Source organism: Lepidothrix coronata, unplaced genomic scaffold (genome assembly GCF_001604755.1).
Source record: "Lepidothrix coronata isolate B3197 unplaced genomic scaffold, Lepidothrix_coronata-1.0 Scaffold41, whole genome shotgun sequence".
NCBI classification, from domain to species: Eukaryota; Metazoa; Chordata; class Aves; order Passeriformes; family Pipridae; genus Lepidothrix; species Lepidothrix coronata.
In genome coordinates this window covers 243,302-267,952 of record NW_016690221.1, presented here as the reverse complement: position 1 = coordinate 267,952, position 24,651 = coordinate 243,302, and the positions used below count along the sequence as shown (strand labels likewise).

General features: G+C 48.0%; 1 protein-coding gene across 3 annotated transcripts in view; it reads right to left on the bottom strand.

Annotated features, from left to right (window-relative positions):
• FBXL18 (F-box and leucine rich repeat protein 18) overlaps positions 1-24,277 on the bottom strand; it is a 52,096-nt gene extending 27,819 nt beyond the window's left edge. For 2 of the 3 annotated variants that reach the window (XR_001874515.1, XR_001874516.1), the window contains exons 1-5: positions 24,202-24,277; positions 23,196-23,396; positions 20,827-22,367; positions 17,953-18,171; positions 5,570-6,015 (exon numbers count right to left, since the gene is read on the bottom strand). Coding sequence is in view for 1 of the 3 variants with exons in the window: in XM_017813404.1 (XP_017668893.1) it covers positions 5,859-6,015; positions 17,953-18,171; positions 20,827-22,367; positions 23,196-23,396; positions 24,202-24,219 (2,136 nt within the window). In the remaining 2 variants the exon portion in view is untranslated. Of the gene's footprint in view, positions 1-186; positions 6,016-17,952; positions 18,172-20,826; positions 22,368-23,195; positions 23,397-24,201 lie in introns of those variants that run through there. The other variant, XM_017813404.1, reaches the window with a different exon arrangement.
• Positions 24,278-24,651: the final 374 nt, after the last annotated feature.

The window sequence follows — 24,651 nt, the reverse complement described above, 5'->3', positions numbered from 1 at the left end:
AGCGCTCACCCCAGTGCTCCCAGTGACATTCCACAGCTCCCAGTCCAGGCTAGGGCTGCACCCAGGCACATCCCTGCCCACACACACCTCACCTGAAAACGCAGTGCCAAAATGTGCCTCCTGGGAGGGCGGCTTTGGGCTCTGGATTTAGAGGGAGATAGATAGCAGGAGGCAAGGAGACAGACCTGGTTCCAAATGTTTCACTCTTTATTTGAAGTTTTACATGCCACCAGCGTACATGAAAGTTGCACATTCAGAATTCGACTCACTACGAGGACAAAGGGCCAGATGCAAACACAAGTGTCAAACGAGCGCACGGATGGAGGAGCCCGAACCCAGGAGCTTGTCGGTGTCCGTGACCACACTGTCACCTTGATGGCACTTGGGGTGTCAGAGCTGAACCCACAGTTTTAGGGCCACCTCCCTTTGCCACCTCCAGGGTCGTGAGCTGGGTCTTCTCTCCCAGCGCAGCACCCTTCCCTTCCAAACAAGCATTTTTGGTAACATCTTCACCAGAACTGAGGGTGTTTGGAGACCAACTGACCATTTAATGCTTTCCTAAATTCCCCTTTTCTATCAATGCCAGCAGTTTTTACAAGGAGAAACAATTTCCACCCGCTGTTTAGAGGGAGAGATGACAGAAATAGGGACTCTTACACTGACATTTTATTTTCAAAGAAAGTTTTGATAGAAAAACATTTTCCCCAGCAGCCTTGGGCAGGGAGTTGCAGCTTCCACTTCAAAGGACAAACTTCAAAAACAAATCCAGTGTCCTAATGGTTTTGTGCTACATTACTTAATTGTCATACAGCTAATTAGCAATGCCTGATTTCACATTCTCTGTACATAGATGAAGTTCACAAAAGAAGGGGCTACTTAAAAGAATAAATAAAACAAGGCACCAGGCAGCCAGACTCCAACAACATTAACATAAAACGTTACACTTTACCATTTAAAAAACTGAAATAAAACCCCCATCATGATTAAACCTATATTGATCTGTCTTCCTTCAGATCTCAGAGCTTTGGATCCCTGCAAGAAGGGGGGAGAACGCAACGCAGCAAGCAGGGGCTTAGCCTGTGCCTCTGTATGTATTTCGCCAGCGTGCAGCAGAGATCTTTAAAATTCTAATTATTTCCCTATCACCAAGTAAGATCGGGATCAATAGATGGTACAAACTGACCCCTTTCCTCGAGTGTCAGGGGGAAATTAAAAAAAAAGAAAGGGGAGGGCGAACCAAGAGCGTCAGAGGTCAATGCCACAAAACAATAGATATTGATGTCTCCATTCATTTCAAACAGCGGAAAGGTCAATGCCTCCCTTGCTTCATGTTTTATGGCTGAAATCCTGCTGCTAACAGCAACAATGTTAGTAGTCAGACCTCATCCATCCTTTTTTATTATTATGATTATTTCTAACCAGGTTAGCCATTTTGAAAATTTGACGAAAGCTGGGAAGCAGCACTGGGGGCTGGGTAGGAGGAGAAGAGGGGAAGCTGCCCTGGAAATTAATGGAAGGGATGGTTTCCATTAGTTTTCGAGTCTGCCTGTCCCTTTACCTGTGCCCCAGTTTGTCCCTCACTGCCCCCTAAAAAATGAAAAGGGCCTGAGGCAACATCCCTTCACTATTAATCATTATTCCCCATACAAGATCCCAATTGGTTTCTATGGAAATGATTCTCCTGCTGGAGTACCCCGGCTGCCTGTGCATCTCATCACACAGGCAGGAGAGCTGCAGTGGAAGGAGATTCGCCTCTGCAACACCCAGCACAGCTCCTGCACTGCTCTCCTTGTGGACAGGGAGAGGAGCTTTGGCTGGACACTCTGCTGGGACTGGCCAAGAGGGAATTGCATCTCCTTTAAGCAGCTGAAACAACCCTTCTGCACTCCGTCAGTGGAAAAGTCTCATGTTTCTGTGGCCCTGTCCTAAAAAAGTGCTGCTGGGAGAAAGCATCGAGCACCTCACATGTACAGTCTCCCACAGGACACTCACACCTCTGAAGACCAAGGTGAGGGGACAGTCCTGCTCTGCTCCCCAGGATCTCACACACCTGGCAGAGGAGGAGGCAGCCCCAGCCTTGCCCTGTGCTCCCCAGGGAGAAACACCTCGCCCAGAGGGCAGAGCATTTTGCACCCCTGGGGGCTCCCTGCCAGGCAAATGAGCCTTCTCCCTTCCACAAGTGAGGAAACTGAGGCCAAGACTCATGATGTGTGTCTGGCTTCCAGTGTGAGGTCCATGACTCCATCCTGCCCTATCTCCTCTCACTCCAATCTCATCTCCTCCTGCCAAACCCCCTCCCCGACAGACAAGCGACTGCAGCCCAAGCTCTCCAAAGGGAGGAAAGGCTGTCACCACACAGCTCCTTCCCCAGATGGAGCAGTGGATACACTGTCACTTCCCAAAGAGACCATGAAATCAGCTTTGCAAACAGCTGAGGAGGCAATCCTTTAACCTACACTGCTGGTAAGAAAGCCAGGGGAATACTGATGACTTAGCCACTCCGAATTCCCCACACCAAACCCACTGTCACTCCAGAGCCTCCCAGCCTGCAGGAACCAAATGCCACTTCACCAAACAAGACTTTGGACATCAACAGAGCAGCAAACAACAGCGGATTTTAGGCACTAACAGCACCTGTCCCAGAATATCCTTCTCCCACAGAAGCGTGGACACCTTGTTGGTGATCAAAGCAAAGACTTCTGCTGCAGTTCCCAAAGCTTGGAGGTCTGCTTTGGAGCGCAGCAAGGAACAGGCCAGCAGGGACTAGGATCTTGCAGAGGCACTCCCTGTGAGAAGGGCACCTTCTGGAATTGAATTCATTTATTTTAGACTACGGACAGCAGCATCAGCAGGCTCAGAGATCACCTCATTAGATGCTCACAGACAGCAGGAGGGAGATTTCTGGAAAGATGGGGACAGAGAACAGAGAAAAGGAGGGGGGATTTCATATTAAATAAAAGCCAGGAGCAGAACACCCATCTCTCTGCTCCCCTCTTCTCCTCTACGGCTTCCTGCAGGAGCCTGAGCGCTGAGTGGGCTCCGAGTCCCAACCATTGCTCCGCTCAGAACATATGGAGCTGTGTTTAATAGCCCAGCTCTGCCAATTGGGGACTATTAGGGTGGGTTCTTTTCCCAGTGTAAATGTTGCAGAATATAAATTGTAATTAACACCGATGCCAAAATAGCACTTAGAGAAAATAAGCACATTATTAACATCTGGTGAATCCTGCCTGGAGTGCAGAAGCAGCGGAAATTCTCACTCACCATAAGAGGATTTCTAGTAGAGATATCGAGCACTGGCCCGGAATTGGGGGTGAAAGGAATTTTTATCTCTTTATCACCTGTGGGTGACCTTTCCTAGCCATGGTTGTACCTGGCAGCATCACCAGGATTTCTGACCACTTGCACAAATACAGATGCCTAAACAACATATCCCAGGCAACAGAATAACAGCATTATAAAACATGCCTGATTGCTGCTCCCATCCAGCAAGACACAAGGCAGGTGGATATGGATGTGCCAAGCCAAAGGAACAGCCTGTTCCATCAGTTGACTGCAATCCCAAGACCAAAGGGTTAACAGCACTATCAAGCAACAGCTGGTTTCTGAACACCTCTGTCCCCCATCCAGGTTTTCCAGTGGGACAGGAACAGGTGAGTTGGCAGCACTACCAAGCTCTTGCTGATGCCACAGCCTGTTTGTGGAGGGGAAATCCCTGCTGAGGGTGGGAACGGCCTCGCTCCTGTAGCACGTACCAAACTGCTGGGATTCCTTCACAGGACTACACAGGTTCCCTTAGGCATCAGAGAGCTGGTTCCATATCCTCAGCCTTCCCTCTGCTCTGCCCTGCAGCCAGAGGTACAAGGAGGAGAAAGCAGCTTTGCCAATGCTTCAGACAAGGAGGTGAAAGCAGCTTTGCAAACACTCTCCCTAACCCTCACTAGCTATCCTAGGAAACAAACCTGGACAAAAACCAGGCAGAGCTGAAGTGGCCTGAACTGGACAGAGCAGCAGCTCATGTTTCTGCCAAAAAATCCATCAGATGCGCTGAAGTGAGGGTAGAAGGAGAGCAGAAAGCTATTGGAAAGGAAGAGAGGGACTCAAACAGGCAAGTAATATGACAAGAGGTAGAAAGAATGACCTCATCAGGGAGAATGGGAGGGAAAAGAGCAGCAGGATGCCAAGAACAGGGCACCAGCTCCCGACACTCACCTGCACGGAGCCCAACCTGAGGCAGAGCCTCAAACGCTTCCGGAGGGCTCAGAGCTCAGCTGCAGCATTCCCAGAGGAGCACGAGCCAGCCTCGCCAGCCTGCTGCCAACTGCAAACCAGAGACTGTGCTGGCTCCCTGTCCTGAGAGGGGAAGGGAGGGAACCCCAGCAAACCACACAGGGCTTGGTTCCAGCGAGGCACAGACCTGTGCCAGCAGGAGCCTGACATTTACCTGCTCCTTACACCGTAACCTCTCCAAGCACAAGGGTTATCACAGCCTGGCTCAAGATTTACACCTGCAGGACAGACTTTCAGGCAGGCTCACACCTGGCTGACAGGAAAATAAGGAGGGAAAGTCCTGCAAAGCTGGGAGATGCACTTTACTCTCAAATCTAGCCCATCAGACCAGGGCTCTTATGAACACTGAGGGCAGAGTATTGTTTGGGAGATGGCATCTTGTGCAGAAAATGCTGACAAGGAGATGAGGATATCATCTTTGGACAACTCTGGGCCTCCCCAGGAAAGCACTGCTCAACACATTTGGGATTTAGGTGAATTTAGACAGCTCTGGTCAGTAGCTGCTTTGCAGAAGACAGACCTGGTTTGCTACCAAGGGAAATTATGCCACCCAGAAATGTAGCTCCAGGAATTCATTACTTGGCTTTTGGTACAGCTGTCTGACGCTTTCAAAAGTGCTCAGTAAATAAGGCAATATGAAAGTGATCCAGACCACTACTGATGCCTGAGGAAGTTCTGTGGAGCAGAGAAGCCGACTGAAATCACACTGTGAAAATACTTCATAACATCTCTAAAATTAGCATGAGCTCAAGGCATGGGATATAAGGACAGAACTGGAACACTACATTCCCATCTACACTGCAAGACAGACTGCATATAAATCAGATCTGAGCCTCAACTTATTTACTGTAGGCACCATCTACCCTAAGACAAGGATTTCCAAAAGAGCTGAGAACTTCTTCCACCAGACCACTGGAAACAGCATCAGCAAGAATATACCATGGTTGAGGTGTTAATGACCTTAATTTGTTATTTAAAAATAAAAAGAAGAGTCCTTGTGGTACTTCTCCATCAAAAAAACCCTTTAAATATCCAGGACTGCATGTGTGTGACTACAAATGCCTATTTGTAACATAGAAAAGATGTGATGCGCTTCAATTGAGCAACACGTTTTTGTGCCTCTCAGCTGGCCTAGGCTTTCTACTTTGCCAAAAACAGACCGAAGCAAAGAATGATTTCCACCAACATCACAAAGCACACTGCCAACGTACACAGGGGCCCTTGGGAAAGACACCAGGCGACACGGGGGAAAGAGCATCGTTAAGTCAGTCTCTCTTACCTTTAACTTCAGCAAAATAACGAAACAATTCATATCAACCGCAAGGAAATACTCATCAAGATTCCAGAAGCCTTTGAGACAGGATTTTCAGATGCAAGCAAACATCCAACAGATTTTTCCCCACTGCAAAGGACCAGCTTTTTTCTTTATTATTATTTTGCAATTGCACCTGGTTAAAGTGATTGTACAGCATCCAGTGAGGTGGCCAGGAGCCGAAGACGGGCAATCCAGGCCAACAAGAAGCTATTCCACGTGTTCACGCTGACTTGTCCTTTCCCTGCTGTGACAGTCACCACCACAAATTGGGAGGTTCCTCGGCCACTCTGCTCTTAAACAAGGTAATTTCATCCAAGTGCCGCATGGGGACATCTCTGATGACCTCTGTCAAGTCCTCATGAAGCAGAGGGAAAATGACGACATTTAATGCAGGGCGTTCTGCCTGGAAACTAAATCAGACACAGGTTATTAGCCAAGGAAAAATACCAATTCTCCAGTGCAAGAGAAAGGAATGGCATGGATATCGATCATGCAGGGGTGGGGGCACGGAAGGGTTGTTCAGAGGGGGCAGGAGGGGCAGCTGGAACTCCAAGTCTCCCTCTCTTCCCTCTCTGTGTTAGCAGGGAGTGCAGGCTGGGCTTGCACCCCTTCTCAGCGAGTGTGCTGAGCTGGCACAAGCCCAGATTGCACCTAAAACAGGGAGAGAGGAAGAAGATTTTCTAAATTAATAAATAAATCACAAAATACAGGTATTCTCAAAGGACCAGAGATCCCAAGAGCTCTGCCCAAGCCGGGCAAGGTGCTCAGAGATAACAATTTGAACCACCTGCAAACCAGCAGCAAGTTGCAGAGCCATTAGGAAAATCAGGCCAGAGCAGTGCCAGGCATTCCCTGGGGGCTGAGCCTGGGATTATCACTTCAGGCTGGGTTGTTCTGCATGCAGAGTCTACACTCCGCAATTAGAGCACAGGCAAGTTTAGAAAGCTCAGATGTGCAGATAAGCATTTAAGTGTGCTCACACTCACACACACACACACACTCTGCAGCCTCCTTTTTAATCCAGGCTGCAGAGCAGAGGAAGAGATCTACAAAAGTTAAAGCCATTAAACAATGTAGAAAGAACCATACAAAAAGAAAAAAAAAAAATCAAGTCCCCATCAGCCAGTACCCTACATGACAGCAACCTGTGAGGAAGAGAAATAGTATTACTCAAGGTGGTGTAGCAAGGGTTCAGTCTTTTAAAGCTGGGGGGTAAAACTGTAGCAGAATTTCCCTTAAGAGCTACACCTTAAGATTAAAAAGGCTCGTGACTCTTAGCCCTGTGCCACCAAGATGCTTCCCCTGAATGGTGTGACAAGGACCAGATCATTATCACTCTCAGGGAGGCAGAGTCACACTGGCAGCGCCAGTCCCTGGAGGCTGTGCTGAGCCTAAAGAGAAGCTCACTGCTCAACAAACTTCTCTTAGACAGATGAGTGCCTGGAAGATTCCCAGCTCATCACTAGCTCTGAAACGGTCAGATTTCTGTCAGAGAGGGAACGGCTGGAGATTCGGCTGCTGGAAACACACGTGAAAACCCCAGGTAGCAACACAGCCAAAGCTGAAGAAAGGGACACAAGACTGGCATTTCCTGGGAGACAGAGAGGATATTTCCATCCACAAATTATTTGGAGCTGCCAAAAATGTGGCAGAGAAACACCCTTTCCCAGGCTAGATGCTCAGTCCTGGTGGGTTAAATTCATTTGCCTAAGTAGCTGCAGGAGTAAGGATTTCCAGCACTACCTGGGGCAATTTTGTATCTTTCCGCATCACAGACCTGCCCGTCATGCCTCATGCCTAAGGGCTGACAGAAGAGGACACGGCTCCTCGAGTGGATCTGGGGGCTCGTGTAGGAGCTGTGCAGCTTCTTACTTCCACAGCACTGCCCTCAAGAAATCAACCAGCAAAATAACTGCTGATCTGGGAGGCAGCTGGTAAAGTCTGCAGTGATTTCATATAAAATACAGCCAAATGTCTCTTTGATAGTCCCTCCTCTGCCTCAGCTCTTCATGTTTCTTATCCAACACCACAGTCCTGCAGAGAAAATCATGTTAATAGACCAAGTTTACTGAAGTTCAGCAAGGAAGAAACTGCCATCTCCCCAAGGGAAACAAACCTCTGCTTCCTCCTTTGTATACAGGCTCTCCCAAATTGGATCTGCGTGCTGCCTTCTCACCATATACAAAATTGTAGTTTATAAGCAGCCTTTACATGTAGCTATAAAAACAAGAACCCAGACAAGTTTACATGATGAACTGCCACTGAGACAAATGAAAAACCCCAATGCACTCAGTGTCCCTTCCAAAGAGGCTGGGTCTGTATGACGGGTTTGAACTTCATCTTAAAAAAAAAAAAAAAAAAAAAAAAAAAAAAAAAAAAAAAAAAAAAAAAAAAAAAAAAAAAAAAAAGGAAAAAAAGAAAGCTTTGTAATTTTCTCCCCCCCCTCAACAGGAAACTGTATGTTACTGCAAACCTTGTAAATTCCAAACCCCAGCAAGTTGACGCCGGAGAATTCTTTCCATGTACAATTTGCGTGATTTAAGGAAAAAAAAAAATCAAATGCACATGGTTCACTATTATTCTCAGCTAAATGTGCGTGCAAAGCCTCTCCTTTAACTGCCTGTTAAAAAACACCCTGATTTTAACGAGCAGCTGTCATAATGTTAAACTGGGATTAGCAGTTCCCAAAAGCAGCCTCCCTCTGCAATCTATGCTCCTTTAGTCCTTCCCCGGAAGGCAATTCCTTTCTTCATACACCTGTCCAGGTGGGCTAGATTAAGTGAGAGGCACTTAGAGCACTAGTTTGAAAGGCCCCAGGCATGGGGAGGAGATAACAAGAAGGGGAAGAGAGTGAGTTAATGAGTTGCAGAATAGCTCCTGTAATCTTCTTGAGGGTTCTTTCCTCATTCCACACCTGGATGGACTTCAAACTCCATCCACCTCTGCAAACGCATGGCTTGTAAAATTAAAACCCAAAGGACAGAGAAGGATGTCGACCTGGGGAGACAAAAGAGCTGCAGTTTCAGACATGAAACCCTGTTTGCTTTTATTTTTGCTCCGAGGGAAAAAGCCAAGGATATGCTTGCTTGCTCTGCTCTACAAAACCTCCAGACTAAACTCATCACGATTAATTAAATGAAAGCAAGTTTTTTAGGCAACTGACTTGCAGCCCCTCCAAAACAGATCCTTTAATCAGAAACAACCACTGGGATAACAAAGAAAACACACCCCCCACACTTATATTTTCCAGCATAGCCTCTGGTCCAGCAGACTCAACACCAAACCAACAACCACCCAGCAGGAGCTTTCACAAGGTCTCTGAAGTGTCCTCATTTGGATGTGGACACAGAGCCAGTCAGGCCTTAGCAGCTGGTTGGAATAATCCACAGAGCTGGGAAACAACACCAAAGCACACCCTATGTCACAAATTCCTCCTGGCATCAGCAGAGGTACAATGTCTCCCTGCTGTTAGATCTTGAACAGGTTGTATGTGGATGAAAGGGTTAACGATGGTTTGCTCTTTGTCTCCAAAATTATCCCAGAACAGGTGTGGACTGGACACAGTAAGGTTATTTTCAAGTGAACAGCTTGGTAAATAGCCTGACACTACACTCTCACTTACTTCCAACCACTGTGGTAGGATTCAATATGTAGGTCAGTGACAAAGTCAAAAAGAAAGAGAAAAAGTCTAAAGCAAGGCTGCACTTTGATCAGATTTCCTCAATTTTAGCAAGACAAAAGAGTCCCTCCCTGGAATGCAGTTATCTCCTGGCAAACACTGACATACCTCTCCAGAGAGTCCAGCAAGTCCCCTGCAGACTCCACCTGCTGAGAGAGCCAAAGGGCAGCCCAAAGCCATGGGGAATCTCACCAGCCAGCCTGGAGGGATGGATTATATCCCCCTGCAACCCTCTGCACCACAGACCCTGGAAGATGACAGCTCCCCTGTGTTAGGTGCGGCACAAACTTACCTTCTTTACTTGTAAGGAAAGAATAAGGCAGTGTTTAGGGCTGAGGAATGTATTTCCCCTTGAGATTTCCAGAGAAACCCAAGGAAAGTCCTATGCCAAATTCCAGTGTTTCAGCACATCCCACTTCCCAGAAGCTGGCAAACAAGAGAGAGGGCACACAAGGTGGGATAACTGAGCACTGCCAACAAAAGCAGCACACAGCAGATAAAGTGAGGAAATACAGTGTATCAGGAGTGGATCAAGGCCAGATCACTGAACTCCACAAACTGAGCTGGGCTTATGGGAAAAGAGGTTCCAGAGATGGAAAGGAAGGAAGGAAACCAGGAGAAGCTTGATTTAGGGAAACACAGCACAGCAGGGACACAGCAGACGTGGACTCTGGTTGGCATGACTCTCAAATGCAAACCAGTCTCTGCTGCAGTTGCACACCTTTTCCCCTCTCCGTCCAGGCCTCCACCACAGGCTGGTGAGCTGCTTCTGGAGAGGCACAAGTTTCCCAAGAGAAGAGAACTGGGACCAACTCACTTTTTGCTCTGTACGCAGCTCTTTGATCTACACTCACAAATCCCTGTTAATCCTCTGCCAGGCACAGCCTAAGCCTGCCTTCTCTGGGAGACTTGCTCACATCTCAAAGTTCAAGTGTGGCATCTGTCTTGAAAGCCTCAGCCAGCTTACCTGAGCCAGGCTGGAAACTCCCTTCCTTGAGCATGGCACGGTGGAATGGAGGAAGTGCCAGGACAAGCTGGAGCAGCTGGCAGCAGCATGACCCAACACACACACACACTTTCCTCGTCTTCTCAGGGAAGGCCAGACAACCACTTAAAATTTGTTCCACTGGCCGTGTCCTGACCTCAGTACCAGGGAGCTGCAAAAGCTCTCCTTGCTTACAGTGGTTGCCAGTGAAGCTTCTCCAGAGCATTTTCCAGCCACGCCAAAGAAACTGCAGGTGGGATTCTCCGAGATCCCTTCCTTTGTGAGCAGGGAGGACTCTTGCCCTCCACTCATCCCCCAGAAGCCTCTCAAGAGGGGTGCAAAGCCTCCCCACACTGACTGTAAAGCAGACCCATTCCTTAGTGCCATTCTCTCTTCCAGCCTTGCCAGAGTGCCAGCACTGAGCAGACTTCATTACCAAGCCTCAGAAATGGACTTGAAAAGTTCCCAGAGAAAGCTGTTGTGATTCCTCTGGCTGCTCTTAACTCCACACAATGAGATATTTTCTCCATAAGGTGTTTTCCTCTAGGGGTGTCTTCATCCCTTCATGTCCACACAGACAAACCAACATTCTCCCAAAGCCTGTCATTCTCCTTCACTGTAAATCCCATCACTACAGCCTCCAACCTGAGACCAAGGGGTGTAGATGGGACTCTGGAAATCCTTCACACACATCACTGCCAACTCTTCCCCCGTTATCTCCAAGGCAGCATCATCTGCCATTGCATTGAGCCACAGGGAAGGAGCAATAACACATCAGACTCATCCCGAGCCGAGGCAAATTACATCTCTCTGCTGTGGTTTCCCTGTAAGGCATGAATGGCACTCTGCTACTTCTCCTGTGAACTGAGGTTTGTATCAAACACGCCTGCAGATTGAGGTTCTTACATTATTTTGCCAGCTGAACTCTGCATCAGTCAAATGTGACTGGACAATTAGAAGGGGAGGGAATAAGAGCCCAAAGAGCGATGCCAGAGAGCCCAGGACACGTCCTAGGGGAGTGCTCTGCCAGAGCAAGCTGAAAGTTATTTCCTAATCTCTTCCACAAATTAAAAAGCTACTGCAATAACTGCTCAATTAGATTTATTTTACTATGGAAATGCTTTAAAGCTGCAGTTAATGCTTCCGTTCAGCCTTTTACACCCTCATGAAGAGAAAGCACGACAGTACTATTCCAATATTATTTCTCAGCCAAGAGAGAGAGGACAATCCCTGAAAGTTATTTCATGCACAAACCAATCTACCCGCTGAGGAAGGTTTCAGGACTGAATTCCCTTCAAAACACATGAGCTGGCAGCTAGAACGAGCCATTTGGGTCAACCACAGGAATGCATTTAAAGAAGGGGTTTTGTGAGTACCCTCAAAAGACGATAAATTAACATGGCAAACTGGGGACGGTACCACAAGCTGTGCTGGCTCGTAAAGTATTTGAACCCACCCATAAACAACATCCCTGGTAGAAGCAAAGGTGTCTGGGCCACACCTCGAGCAGTCAGCCTTTGCCAAGCCCGCCAAGGAATCCTTGGGCAACGCAAGCTGACAAGGATGCAGTTTGTTACTCAGTCTGTGACAGAATGATTCAGGGGTTTCCAAGAGCAGGAAATGAAACAGACAATGAAAGCTTGAGCAGGATGCTAATGATTCACTCCACCAGCCTGGCGATACATTAAGTCTTCTGCAATCCCACTTCTACGGGGCCTGGAGCCCGTGGCACGCTGAGGCTGCCGGGGCGGGATCAGCAGCCACCACTGGCTCTGGGACACAGGACTTCTTCAAGGTCAGAAGGAAGAGAAGGTGGTGAAGGGATGCAAAACCAGCCTGCAAATCTTAAAAGAGCCCTAGGTGCTAATACCAGCTTTTTGCAGTGTCAATCCGATGCAGCAGTGCGGGAGTGACGCTGCAGGACTCAGCTGAATTCAAAGATCTTGCACACACCTACTGCTCCTACAGCCCCCTCTGCCCCCTCTAACAGTAAAAGGATTACCCAAAAAGGGATTTTCGGAAGCTGAGCCCACAATGAGAAGCCAGACAAGAGGAATACTGCAGGGATATCCAGGGCAGGGGGGAATGCTTAGCCCTGAGGTGAGCAAAAATTCATTTGTGATAGTTCAGTCCTGTGGTAAACGCCAGGAGAGGAACTGGCTCACTCAGCACTTTACAAATACTCAGTTTCAGCTCCTTGCTCCCACCTGGAAGCCCTATTTCTGCAACTGAATCCCAGGAGGGTGCTTCTTCCCTTCAGTGAGCATGATAGCTCTCACAGCCACACAGGGCCACTGGAATCGGCAGTTTCAGAAAAGGTAAGATCCAGCCAAGAGTTTCATGTTAAAAAAGGGCAATAACAAGCAGAGAGAAATTTAGGTAATGCTACAGAAGATTGAATAGGAAGATCCAATTCAGATGGAAACAGCAATTCCTAGAAAGTGGCAGGAATCTTATTGTGAAAGTCACTTCAAACTAAGCAGTGTTCATACCTGACACAGACAGAAACAAAGTAACTTAAGTGTTTCACTTTCCCTGGGTCTTGGATCCCCAGAACAGGCAGATTGTCCTAAATGAGTAAAATTCTCCACACTTTCCAACACTGGTTAACCTGAAAGTCACTCCAGTCAAAGAATCACAGAATTGCTTAGGTTGGAAAAGCCCTCCAAGATCATTGAGTCCAACCGTTCCCCCAGCACTGCCAAGCCCATGTCCCCAACTGCCACATCTACACGGCTTTTAAATCCCTCCAGGGATGGCGACTCCATCACTGCCCTGGGCAGCTGTGCCAGTGTTTGGGAACCATTTGGGGGCAGAAATTGTTCCTAATATCCAACTTAAACCTCCCCTAGCACAACTTGAGACCATTTCCTCTCATCCTGTTGCTTGTTACCTGGGGGAAGAGACTGACCCACACCTGGCTCCACTCTCCTGTCAGGGAGTCGCAGAGAGCAAAAAGGTCCCCCCTGAGCCTCCTTTTCTCCAGGCTGAGCCCCCCCAGCTCCCTCAGCTGCTCCTCATCAGACTTGTGTTCCAGACCCTTCCCCAGCTCCGTTCCCTTCTCTGGACATGCTCCAGCCCCTCAATGTCCTTCCTATAGTGAGGGGCCCAGAACTGAACACAGCACTCAAGCTGTGGCCTCACCAGTGCTGAGTTGCACGGGTGCCTTTTGCTGGAGACAGGCACCAGCCTGGCTGGGCAGCAGGGGCAGAGAGCTTGGGTGAGGACTGCCACGACCCCACTCCGACCCCACAGCTCCGGGGGGATGCTGCTCCAGTGCCCCGGGCAGCCCCAGCCCTCTGCACCAGCCCTCTGCACCGTCTCCCAGCAGCTCCCAGGAATTCACAACAGCACTTTTGGGACACACGAGCAGCTGAGCCCAGCTGCCCACCCACCACCCCAAAACACACTCCAGCTGCACCAAGGTTTTCCTCTCTCTGCTGTGGCTTAGCTTGGATTCCATTTCTATAAATCACAGCTCACCTCTATGCCATGACACCTTCCCTATCCGTATGAAGAATCCCTAATGACACTGTGTTCTTAGAGGTTTTTTGTTTTGCTTTTGGGGTTTTTTTTTGTTTGGGTTTTTTGCATTTTGGTTTTGAGTGGTTGGTTGTTTGTTTTTTTCCGTTTTTTAATTATTATTTTATCCTAGCTTTCTTGATCCTTTTCTAAGGTGTTTTTCCAAGGACTTTTCATGGGCTTGTATTGTCTGGTGTTGTCGAGTCCTTGAAATCATTACAATGGTAGGAGCTATTTAAACACTTCAGCTAAAACCGACAAAATTCTAAAGGCACACACTGGAAAATAAAAATCTGCCCTTGAGGCCAAGGGGATATTTGCCAAAGCATTTCCCATCCCCTCTTCCAGCCTGTTTTCCAATTGTAAGCTTCACCAGGAAAGCAACTTCTCCTGCACATTTATGAAGTGCCCACTAACCACACCATGTAGCTGTGCAAGCCTGAAGTCATCCAAATTCCTTGCCCGCAGCATTTTTGGGGCAGAGAAACACTGGCGTATAAATACGATTATTTAGCACGCAGCCCCGGCAAGCGGTGGGACCTTCCATGGGTCACAGCTCCATCTACTGACTACTCCACAAAATAACAGTGTGGAAAGCCTCGAGAAAGCTCTTGGTAGCAAGAATCATCCCCTCGGACCTGCCTTTGGACACAAGGCTCTGTGCAAGCCTTTAGAAAGGATCCCAGCACAGCAGCTCAGCCCCAAACGGAGAAGCAATTTTACCTTTTCTGCAAAGAAGCCTCTTGGCACAGCAACAGGTCTGGGGTCACTCCTGAACCTACAACCACAGGGCCTCAAACTGTGGTATTTTAGTGCTTCTGGAATTACTGCTGCAGTGCTTTGAACAGAAGACTTATTTAAACAGGGACAACATGTGCTTGGGGCTGAGCACTCCAGCAAAGTTTGGGTCCAAGCATAAAATGGAAAACATTGTGTTTGTTGGATGTGCTGCTATCTGAAGTGTGGCAGCAGCTGAGCACCATGTGATAGGAAAAAAAATGTCATTTTACAGAAAAACTGAGACTAGACCACCGTCATGTGAAATCTGAGGAAGATCAGGGAAGTGGATATGGATCACTGAAGCCACATCTCCCTCTCTAACCACCAGGCCCTTCTTATGTGCAGAGTATCTCCCTGAATCATAAAGGAGATCACCCCTCCCATTCACAGTGAAGGAAAAAGAATAAAGAAAAACACTGCAATGATTTATCTGCCCAGAGGGAAACAATCTTTACAGTCTTCTCTACAGCTCAGAGGAGACCTTGCCCTTGCAAGCCTCCTGTTTGCTGATGAGGCTCCAGATGAGCCCCGTTCTGCCTCTTGTGTGTCATTGCAAAAGAGCCAGAACTGAATCAGAGGCTTTTACAGACTTCAATACACGAACTAGTTTGTCCCAAATATCAGCAAACTTCAAGCAGAAACTGCTCACCAGAAAGCTGGACACCACGGAGCCTGGCTCAGAGCTGTCACAAGACCAAGAGACACGAGAATAAGTCTCTTTTCAGGCCAGTGGAACAGAAATACATAACACTAACCTCATTTTATAGTCAAAGGGGAGAGTTTGGGAATCATGCTGTAAGTCATCAGTGTGATGCAGCAGATTTAATTCCCAAGCTCCCATCACCACACCCTGTATATACACCATCCTCCAGTACAATTCCACAGCCAAAACAAGTCTGTTCTCCCCAGATGGGTCCCAGTCTCTTCTGTGACCCAAACCCACTGCACATCCACACCTGAAAAAGGACTACCCTGCACTACATTGCATTTTCAAGCCCTCCCAGCTCTACTTCCTGCAGCAAACTCCTGGTGTGTGCTCAGCCCTGGGCCTTTCCCATTCCCACTCACATTTCTTCTTTTTTTAGAGGCATTGGGAGAATGGGAGTCACTTTAGCCCCATGTCCCTGTTCAAAACCATCTCTCAGCCTAAACACCACCATCTCCACAGCCCTAAAGCAGGAACTCTGATCCTCACTGGGACCTGAAGAATAGAGAGTAAACAGAGGCTCATTCTGGTCCCTCCTTTCCACCCCTCTCCCCATGCAGCACCTGCACACATTCCAAACAAATGGAAAAAAAATCTTGATAATTCACTTTACTTTATTCTGGCACAAGGATATATAACTTCCAACTTGCTGCCCAATGGGGTCTTCCAATGTAAAACTTGGATTAAAGAGACAACAGCAGCACACTTTTAGGGGAAGCCATGCTGTGTGAATTAGAGCCTCACCCACAGGTTAAAGCTCACACAAATAGATTTTACTGCACCTCTCTGCCCTTGGAGCAGTAGACAAAATGTAGCCAAGAGAAAGTCAATTCCTGACTCCATCTGAAGGCACATTTGTGCAAGGATAAGAATGGGATCACTGGAGAAGTCACGTGGTTAAAGACTCGCTGATGGTTCATGGAAGACTCCAGGCTTTGCTTACACATCATTTTCTGTATTTTGTTCCTTCCATTTTATTACTAGAGACAGTTGCATGAGAACAGGATCTTTGTTGCTTAGGAGAGCATCTGCTCCCACTACTTATCCTCCTCCTGAAGTCATAATCTTACGTGACATCAAAATCGTTTCCAGAGCCACCAATTACAATGTCACAGAGGATTATGACTTCAGGTGTAGAATTTGCAGAGGGAGCAGATGCTTTCTTCAGCAGAAAAAGAAAAAAAAATTATAAAACCCAACCTTCAAAAAAATCCTGTTTTGATACAAGTGTCGCTATTAATAAAACACAAAAGAAAAAAATAAGTTTGACAGCCAGAACTGTCGCTAAATACAAAAATAGTTCTTTAACATTTCCATGAGGCATCAGCTGCTCTTTGGAAAGTTCCCAGGGTTTAGATTATTAAGAGGTATAGAATGCAGCGAGAATCTGTCCATGACAGAGAAAACAAGGGAGAAAATACTGCAGAATGGTGTATTTCTGCCCAGCAAGTGGACATTTAAATTTTGGCCAGTGCTGCAACGGCACCTCAGAGGCGAGAGAAAATAAAAAACAGGAACTGTGGATTTGTGGTTCTTTCTAAGGATCCCCAAAGCACAACTGAAATCAAACCAGAAATGTTTTTACAGATAAGAAGCCCCGTGAAAAACAAACTCAAAGAATCCTTGTCGCATCACAAGGAATTTACTCAGATGCTTCCAACAATCCCTATCCCAGAAGGACACAGAGGCTTTCAGAGGCAGTAACAATCTCGGGAGCAGTTTGGTGGGGAGCTAATATAGTCACAGGCTCTTCTGGATTTGTTCCACGGAAACAAGCCAAGTGTAATAAGTCAGTTTGAAGCTGGAGGAAGGCTGGGGGGGAGGAGCACCCTTTAGGATGCACTAATAACGCCGTGCGATTTGAAATTTTTATTAGAGCTTAACAGGGCCCAGCAACAGTAGGTGACAAAGAAAACAGACTGAAGGCGGGGAAAAAAAGCCTTATAGAAAAAAAATAATAATGGAAAGTCTGTTGCATGGGAAATATTTTGTAAGGTGACTGCCACTATTAGAAGATTTCCAAATGCCAAGCGTAATTAAAAGCTCTCTTTTCAAATGCAGTTCACGGCTCACACACAAACGTTTCCCACCACGTGAGGCTCAGAACACTGCAAGGGGCCAAGCAAAATGCATTTAAGAACTGCCAAACGTGCAAAGGCAGTTTGTACCAATTCTCCCCCCTCACGCATCCCCCAGAAGAAAAAACCCTTCACAACAACCCTTTAAAGGCTTTGAATTGCGCTGCCAGGGGATTATCAGTAAGTGACATTTACAAGTGATTAGAGGACAGAGAATTATCTTAGTCACTTGTGGGAAAGGAGGAAAGCTTCAAGGTCAAATCTCTCAGTACTTAAAATGTCGGCAGATGTTTTGTTTACACAAAAAAGTGTCATTTGATTTATGATGGAGCTTTACATCCAGGGCTTCAACTCAGCCAACGGAACTGCAGAGAACATGGGTGGGAATGGAATCAAAAATTCATATGATACCTTCAGATACTTCACTGATTCACTCTTATTAAAGTAAGAGGCCGGTTTACGTGCCAAGCAGTTACGCAGTACCTATTAGCTTCTTGGAACAAGCGCTCCAAGCCATATAAACCTTGGCAAGCAAGGAAACGGAGATAAATCTCCAACAGCTCCAAAAATCCCACATCAACCCCCTTCCGCACTCACCTCCGCACAATGGATTGCTGGAGATTTTTGCAAACGGTAAGAGATTCTCCCATAAACATGTGGCACATGATGACCTCAAGGCAGTTGGCCATGAATGACATCACTGCGTCAGACTGCAGAGTCCCGCTCCGGGAGACGATGCAAAGCCGCTGGAGAGAGGAGCAGTGACTCAGTGCCTGGAAGAACTGGGCGCCCGCACAGAAGTACGGCTGTTCCAGCCTGCGGGAATAAACAAAAACATCAATGGGCAATTCACACTTGGGACAGCTCTCAGACAAGAGGGAAGGCAGCGCATTCATGGGGGGATGGCAAATGGATCGAGCAGTGTCGCCACTGCTGACAGACAAGGACACAAAGGGGCAGAAAGGCCCTAAATGACAGAATTCCGGTGCCCGCAGGGAGCAACCCTGGAATAACCCTGGTTTTGCAAGTTTTCCACAAAGTATGTCTGGTAAGACAAGCCTTGGTGCTGAGCAGCAGATCCATTCTGGTCCTACAAGAACAGCCTGGTTTTTGCTACCTGACATCCACTGAGCAGGTGATGTGGATTCTGCTCCAGTGCACAAGCACTGACCAAAACGGTCATATCTTCAGTTTAATACCTTCACTTTACTGCCTAGAGAGAAGCAGGCATGAAAAACACGCAGTGCACACAGGGTGATGCAGAACTTAAGCCTCTGGGACCAAGAGAGTGACCACAACCATCCCTGGCAAAGGATCAGAGGTACTGCTTGCCCACGGGAAGAACAACCATCATCAACCCAATCTTCATCCTAAACACTTGGCCCAGAGAAGAGAGACAGGATCCTCTGTCATGGTAATCCAGCAGGAAAACAAAATGACACAGTGAAGCCATACCTGGCCAATGTGGGGCCTGTGTTTTAACCAGCAGCATATCTGGGTGACTCCCTCACAGAAACCAGCCTGCAGGAAGCAGAACCTGCTCAGGGCTGGTGTTACCAGGAGAGTTCATCTGCTTAGAGCAGATTTACTACAGGGCTTCAGAGCACTTGGGAATCTCAGTCATTGGGTCAGGAAGGCCAAGAGCTCCAAGAAGGTTAATCCATTAGGTGATAACAAGCTGTCGGTCCCAGCCTGATCTGGATAATCTCTGCACAGGCTTTTGTAGTACCCAGGGGTATCTCAGCAACTTAATCCTGTTAATTGATAAATTCTGTTTTAGTCTCAGCCTGCAACTGCTGTCGGGTGGCATTGCCTGAAGAGATCCTAAGAGCATATCAGTGCTTTGGGTAATAAATTAAAATTAATATCAAAGAGATGGGCACCCTCTTCAATTTTTCAACAGCATCATTGGGTCACTGAAAATTTAGGACAAAAAGCTCAGCATCCTGACAGCAGGTTTGCAGGTGAATCCCTGAGACGCGCCAGCCACACTTGCAATGCCGCCCTTCACTCGCTAGATGGCAATGTTGCTTTGGAAGATCGCCTTAAACTCAGACTGGAAAAAATGGGAAGGGAAAAAAAGGGTGGGAACAGCAGGGAATCAGTCAAATGAAAAGGAAACTACATTATCAGGAGGAAGTGCTAAACACTAAAACCATCTTAAGCCCATATAAAACATGAGATCTTAGTCAGGAAAGAGGAATGATAGCTTGCATGGAAGCATGGTACAAGGAGACATCCTTGTTCCAGCCTTTATTCCAGGCTCTATGCTGCCTCCCACCTGTATTTATTGCTCCTGGCCTCCATTTCAAAGCCTCTGGAAACTACAGGGCCCAGGCTGAGCAAAGGAACACTGCACACCCAAACCTCCTTTCCCAGCCCTCAGTCCTTCCGTGGCTCTTTGCTCTCCTGAAGGTTAAAGACACTTTCACGTAACCCAAGACATCGAGCAAATGGATTTCCAACAGCTGCCATCTCTTGGATGAGAGATCTGCATGTTCCTTGCCTGTTATAAATGGGAAGTGGTGGAACATGAAAACCCTCCTGAAGTGTTTTAGCCACCCTGGATCCCTCCACTGTTGCAGTGGATCAGAACAGGCCCACAAACACCGGTCCCAGCTGATGAGCAACAATTTCAGTCACAGCAACTGAACTGTGCCCACAGAGTGACCTTGCTGCCACAACTATTCAGCATTTTGGAGCCTTTTGTGAACAGTCCCATTGTGACAATGGGACTAACAGGTTCTGCATTTTCACCAAAATAACCTGATTTGGGGCAGGGGGAAAGAAAAAAAGCATCTTTCTAAAGTAATAACATTTGTGTTCATACAGGACTGGTGCAAGGAAACTATCAGTTTGTGCCCTTTGCTTTCACGAGCACATTTTGGCTACCATGAAGCTCCTTTGTGCACCCCTTAGGATCAGATTCTTTAAATCCTACCAGGAGAGGAACACCAACAGGACAAACTGTGAATTTGGAATGTTTTCAGTAAATTACCAAGAAAAGAAATAAAAAAACAAAGAGGTGAGGTTTTAATACAAACCAAAGGCAGAAAAATATCTCATTGGGAAACCTGAGGAGAACTCTACATTATCTGGACAGTATAGTAACCTTTTCTTTCCTGGAAATTTAAGAGATGTACATATACACAAAGCCAAAAAGTCAGCAAAAGCTCATAGTATTTAACCAGCTCTGACAGGCTGCTAGCTCCAAAATATGCAGCATCCACTCTTTCTTATCTAAGAGGAAGGCAGTCACAGCATTTTTTATTCTTAAAACACTGGTTAAAGGGCACATCCTGAGCCTCCAAGGAACACATGCAATGCCTTCCCATTCTTCACAAGTCAGGAAGGAAAATACCCAGTTTTCAAGCCACTGCAGCTACTACAGTTTTAACAGTAACCACAACAAACTAAACACTTCTGGAGACCCACAAACAAAATGGGAGATGTTCAAGGGCAGCCCCTCACCTGAGATCTCTCAAACACTTGCAGTGTTTCAGCATGTCCATGAGAGCAGACATATAGACCACCTTCCCCATCATGCCCAGGTTGGCCAAGGAAAGAGTCCGCAGGTGCTGGCACTGCAGCCCGATGTTAACGAGCCCAGAGCCAGTGAGAATATTTGGCAGCTGTGCTAAGGTGAGGCTCTGCAGGTAAGTCAATTGGCTAATGGCAGCCACCTCTGAATCCCCCACGCTTTGTGCCCTGACACAAGGAGGCAACGAGTTCCGAATTGCTGGCTCGTTGCGGGGCATGGCAGAGGAGAAACTGGACCCAATTATCTCCAAGGTTTCCAAAAACCGGAGGCTTCCCATCAGAGCCCAGAACACTGAGGACTCTATCTTCTGATTTGCCTGGTCCGCTAAGTTCCTTGGATATGTCTGTATCCCAATCCGAACTTTCCTTCCAAATGTTTGGGGCACCAAACTAGGAGCCGTGGGAGGCTTCTCCACGGTTGCAGCAACATCTGTGATGGAGCAAACCGGCAGTGCTAACGAGAGCAGGTGCTTTAGCCTGGACAGCAGCTGGCACAGGTGGTTCCCAATGCTTTCAGAGCTGTGATGGTGAGCTGCAGACAGGTTGAGGTGCCTCAGGTTGCAGCAAGACACTACCAGGCTTTCCAAAATGCTGCTGTCAATGTCATCTTCTGCTTTCCGAAACAAGGACTCCGGAGCCAGACAGTGAACACAGCCACTGAGATTCAAACTGGTCAGGCTTTTAAGATCCTTCCCTCCATTAATGACCCTCTGGATCAGGTGCCCACCAGATAAGGTGCATCGGCTAAAGCTGAAGTAGAAAGGGTTGTTGAACTTCAAGTGTTGCAGGAGCCCGGAGCCGTTAATCCAGGCTTTGGGCAATTGTAAAGCATCCAGACGTACATTTCGAGCCATGGAGTCCAGGAGGTTTTTGGTGGCTCCCGTCTCCGCAAAGCTGCCGGGGGCAGAGATCAGGAAGGCGTGGAGGTTCTCAGGCGTCCGATCACTCAGCACTGCCAAGTACAGCCTCACCACCTCCTGATTGACGTAGCCAGGAGCCAGCCTGGCGTAGAAGATGCGGAGGTTCTGGTAGTGGGGCACGTTGCTCTCGCCCACCATCAGCTGCCCAGAGAGCATGAACCCCTCTCGCGAGCGGTCGAGGATCTCAAAATAAAGCAGCAGTTTCTCAAGGCTCGTGCAGCACGGGACGACGCCGTACGACGGCGTGTAGAGGGTTTGCTTCAGCTCCGAGACACGGCTGAGGGTGGCTTTGCACTCACTGCTCAGCTGGCTGGCATCAAAGCCCGGGTTGACATCGATGGCCAGGGAGCGCAGGTGCTGGAGCGTGGAGAGCATCTTGGAGAGCCGGAGAGAGGTGACGTGGCACCCGGACAAGTTGAGCTTCACCAGGTTCTTGCAGCGTGTTACGTGATCGATGGTGGAGCTGGGCAGCCAGTAGCACCCGGCCATGTTCAGCTGGTAAATCTCCTTCCCGATATCCCTCATCAGCTGCTTCACTTTGTCTTTGTTCACCTGCACCCAAACAAAACCACAGTCAATGAGATATAAGGCACTGACTCAGTTCCCCAGCTGGAGATGGGGATAAGAGTGTTTGGCACTTAGATTATGTGGCTCATCCAAAGGTTTGGGCATGGCAGCCCAGCACCTCAGTCTGCCATGCTTTGGACTCCTAAGATTACACATCCTTTAGCTTCTTAGCCTGCGCAGTTCTGCATTACAGCTGTTCAGCAGCTGAGAGTGGAATGGAAACCACCTCCATTTTCTACCAGCAAATCTATTTCAGCAGAACTATCTATGGAAACTCAAACTGAAAGAAGAATGTTTCCATTCTTCTTCATCCAGTTTCCTCTTCTGGAAATGAGTAAGAGAGGCTTTCCCTTGCCCACACTTGGTGATACAGTTCCCATAAAACCATTATCACCCTTTAGTCCCAAGCTTTATTTCTGTCATAGCACATACACAAATTCTAGTTTCACTGACTGCATGCCTGACAGCAACACACACAAGATTTTTTTTGCACAGCAACAGGGAAAACATATTTTGAGAAAATGGTAACTCAAATGGCTACAAAATGGCAGGTCACGTTTACTTTTGTTTTAGCTTCCAGAAACACAGAGAAGTTTACACTGACAGTATTTTATAAAACTAAGGGAGCACAGAGCTGTTCTAACAAAGCATTCTGGAAAACAAATGCTTTTATAAAACAGTTTATTGTGTGCTTGATTTCAGAGTTCAAGAACAGTCCATTCATGCAGACACATTGGAAAGTTCTACTTGGTGTTTTTTCAGAGGTCAGATTTGTCTTCACAGCTAACAGAAGAAGCAAGCTACTCTCCCCACCTTATAGTCCTTCTGAAGGAGAACTGTATGTGTTAGACTCTTGTCAAGGCAAAGCGTTGCGAGTTTCCTGCAGGTTCTCCTGACATTCAGAACAAGGTCTGTGCAAGGGACGTAGCTGAGGATGTGCAGAAGGATCTCATCTGAGAACTCCATCAAGTTGACACCATTGCTTTCCTCCTCACTCTCCTCGCTTACAACCTCCTGGGGGGAGAAACAAAAAGAAAAAAGAGTAAAGCTACTGGCTCAGAAACTTCAGCAACACTTTTGAGTAAACAGATACCCCGAGTCTGATAAGGATTTTTAAAGTGAGACAAAACAGAAACACCTGGATCTTTAAGTACTTCCATCTGCATGAAGAAACCAAAAAGCTTTCCCTCAGAAGACAACACAGAGATAGTGCAAAACTTCACACGAGCCACAGTACCTTCACCCACTCTTTTACTGCTGGGGCTTTGGAATAGGGAGGAAAAAAAACATTTCCATTCATTCCGCTTAGTCTGCAGCTGGAAAAGTGACTGTCCCTGATTCTTTCCTAAATATATCGCAGCCGTCTCTTTCTACATCTTTCCTCCAAGCGCCATCCGTTTCAATAACCTTAAGAGTTATATAACCATATCTATATATATGTGTGTACATGGTTATATATACATATTTACACATACACACACCAACACTGCAGTCCAGCACCGGACCACCCACAGCTCTCCTGCCACATGCCCACACCTTAACCACGAAACCACAGCCCAAATTGTCATTAACTTCACGGCACCTCCTGAGGGGAAGGGGGGCTGCTCTCACCTCACAGCCCCTGTGACCCCCCCCAGAAAACACCCTGGGGAGGGCCATTTCGGCGGCCCGGCCCCACCGCGGAGCGCCCTCCCCGTCCCCGAGTCCGGATCCTGCCCTGAGGGGCTCCCGGCTGCCCCAGCCCCGGTCACCGGCGTCCCGAGGGGCGGGTGCTAAAGGGAAGCGGGAGGCGAACGGAGCCCCCCAAGCCCCGACTCACCTCTCCAGAGCGGAACATGGCGGCGGCCGCGCGGCCCCGCCGCAGCCGCCACCGCCTCCCCGCGCCCCGCTCGGAGCGGCCGCGTTCCGGGCTCGCTCCCCGCCGGCCCGGCCGCCTCACGGCTCTTCCGGCGCGGCCATGACCCGGTTCCGCGGCAGTGCCCGCCCCGCCGCCATCTTGAGCGCGGCGCGGCCGCTGCCCGGCGCCATCTTGAGGGCGGCGCCGCCATGATGTGGGAGTGGCGGGTCCGTGGAGTCACAGGATCACAGGATCAGTTAGGTTGGAAAAAACCTGTGGGGTCACCGAGTCCAACGTTTGGCCAAGCACCAACGTGTCAACTAGACCGTGGTACTCAGTGCCACGTCCAGTCTTTCCTTAAACACCTCCAGGAATGGTGACTTCACTGCCTCCCTGGGCAGCCCATTCCAATGTCTAATCAGCTTTTCTGTG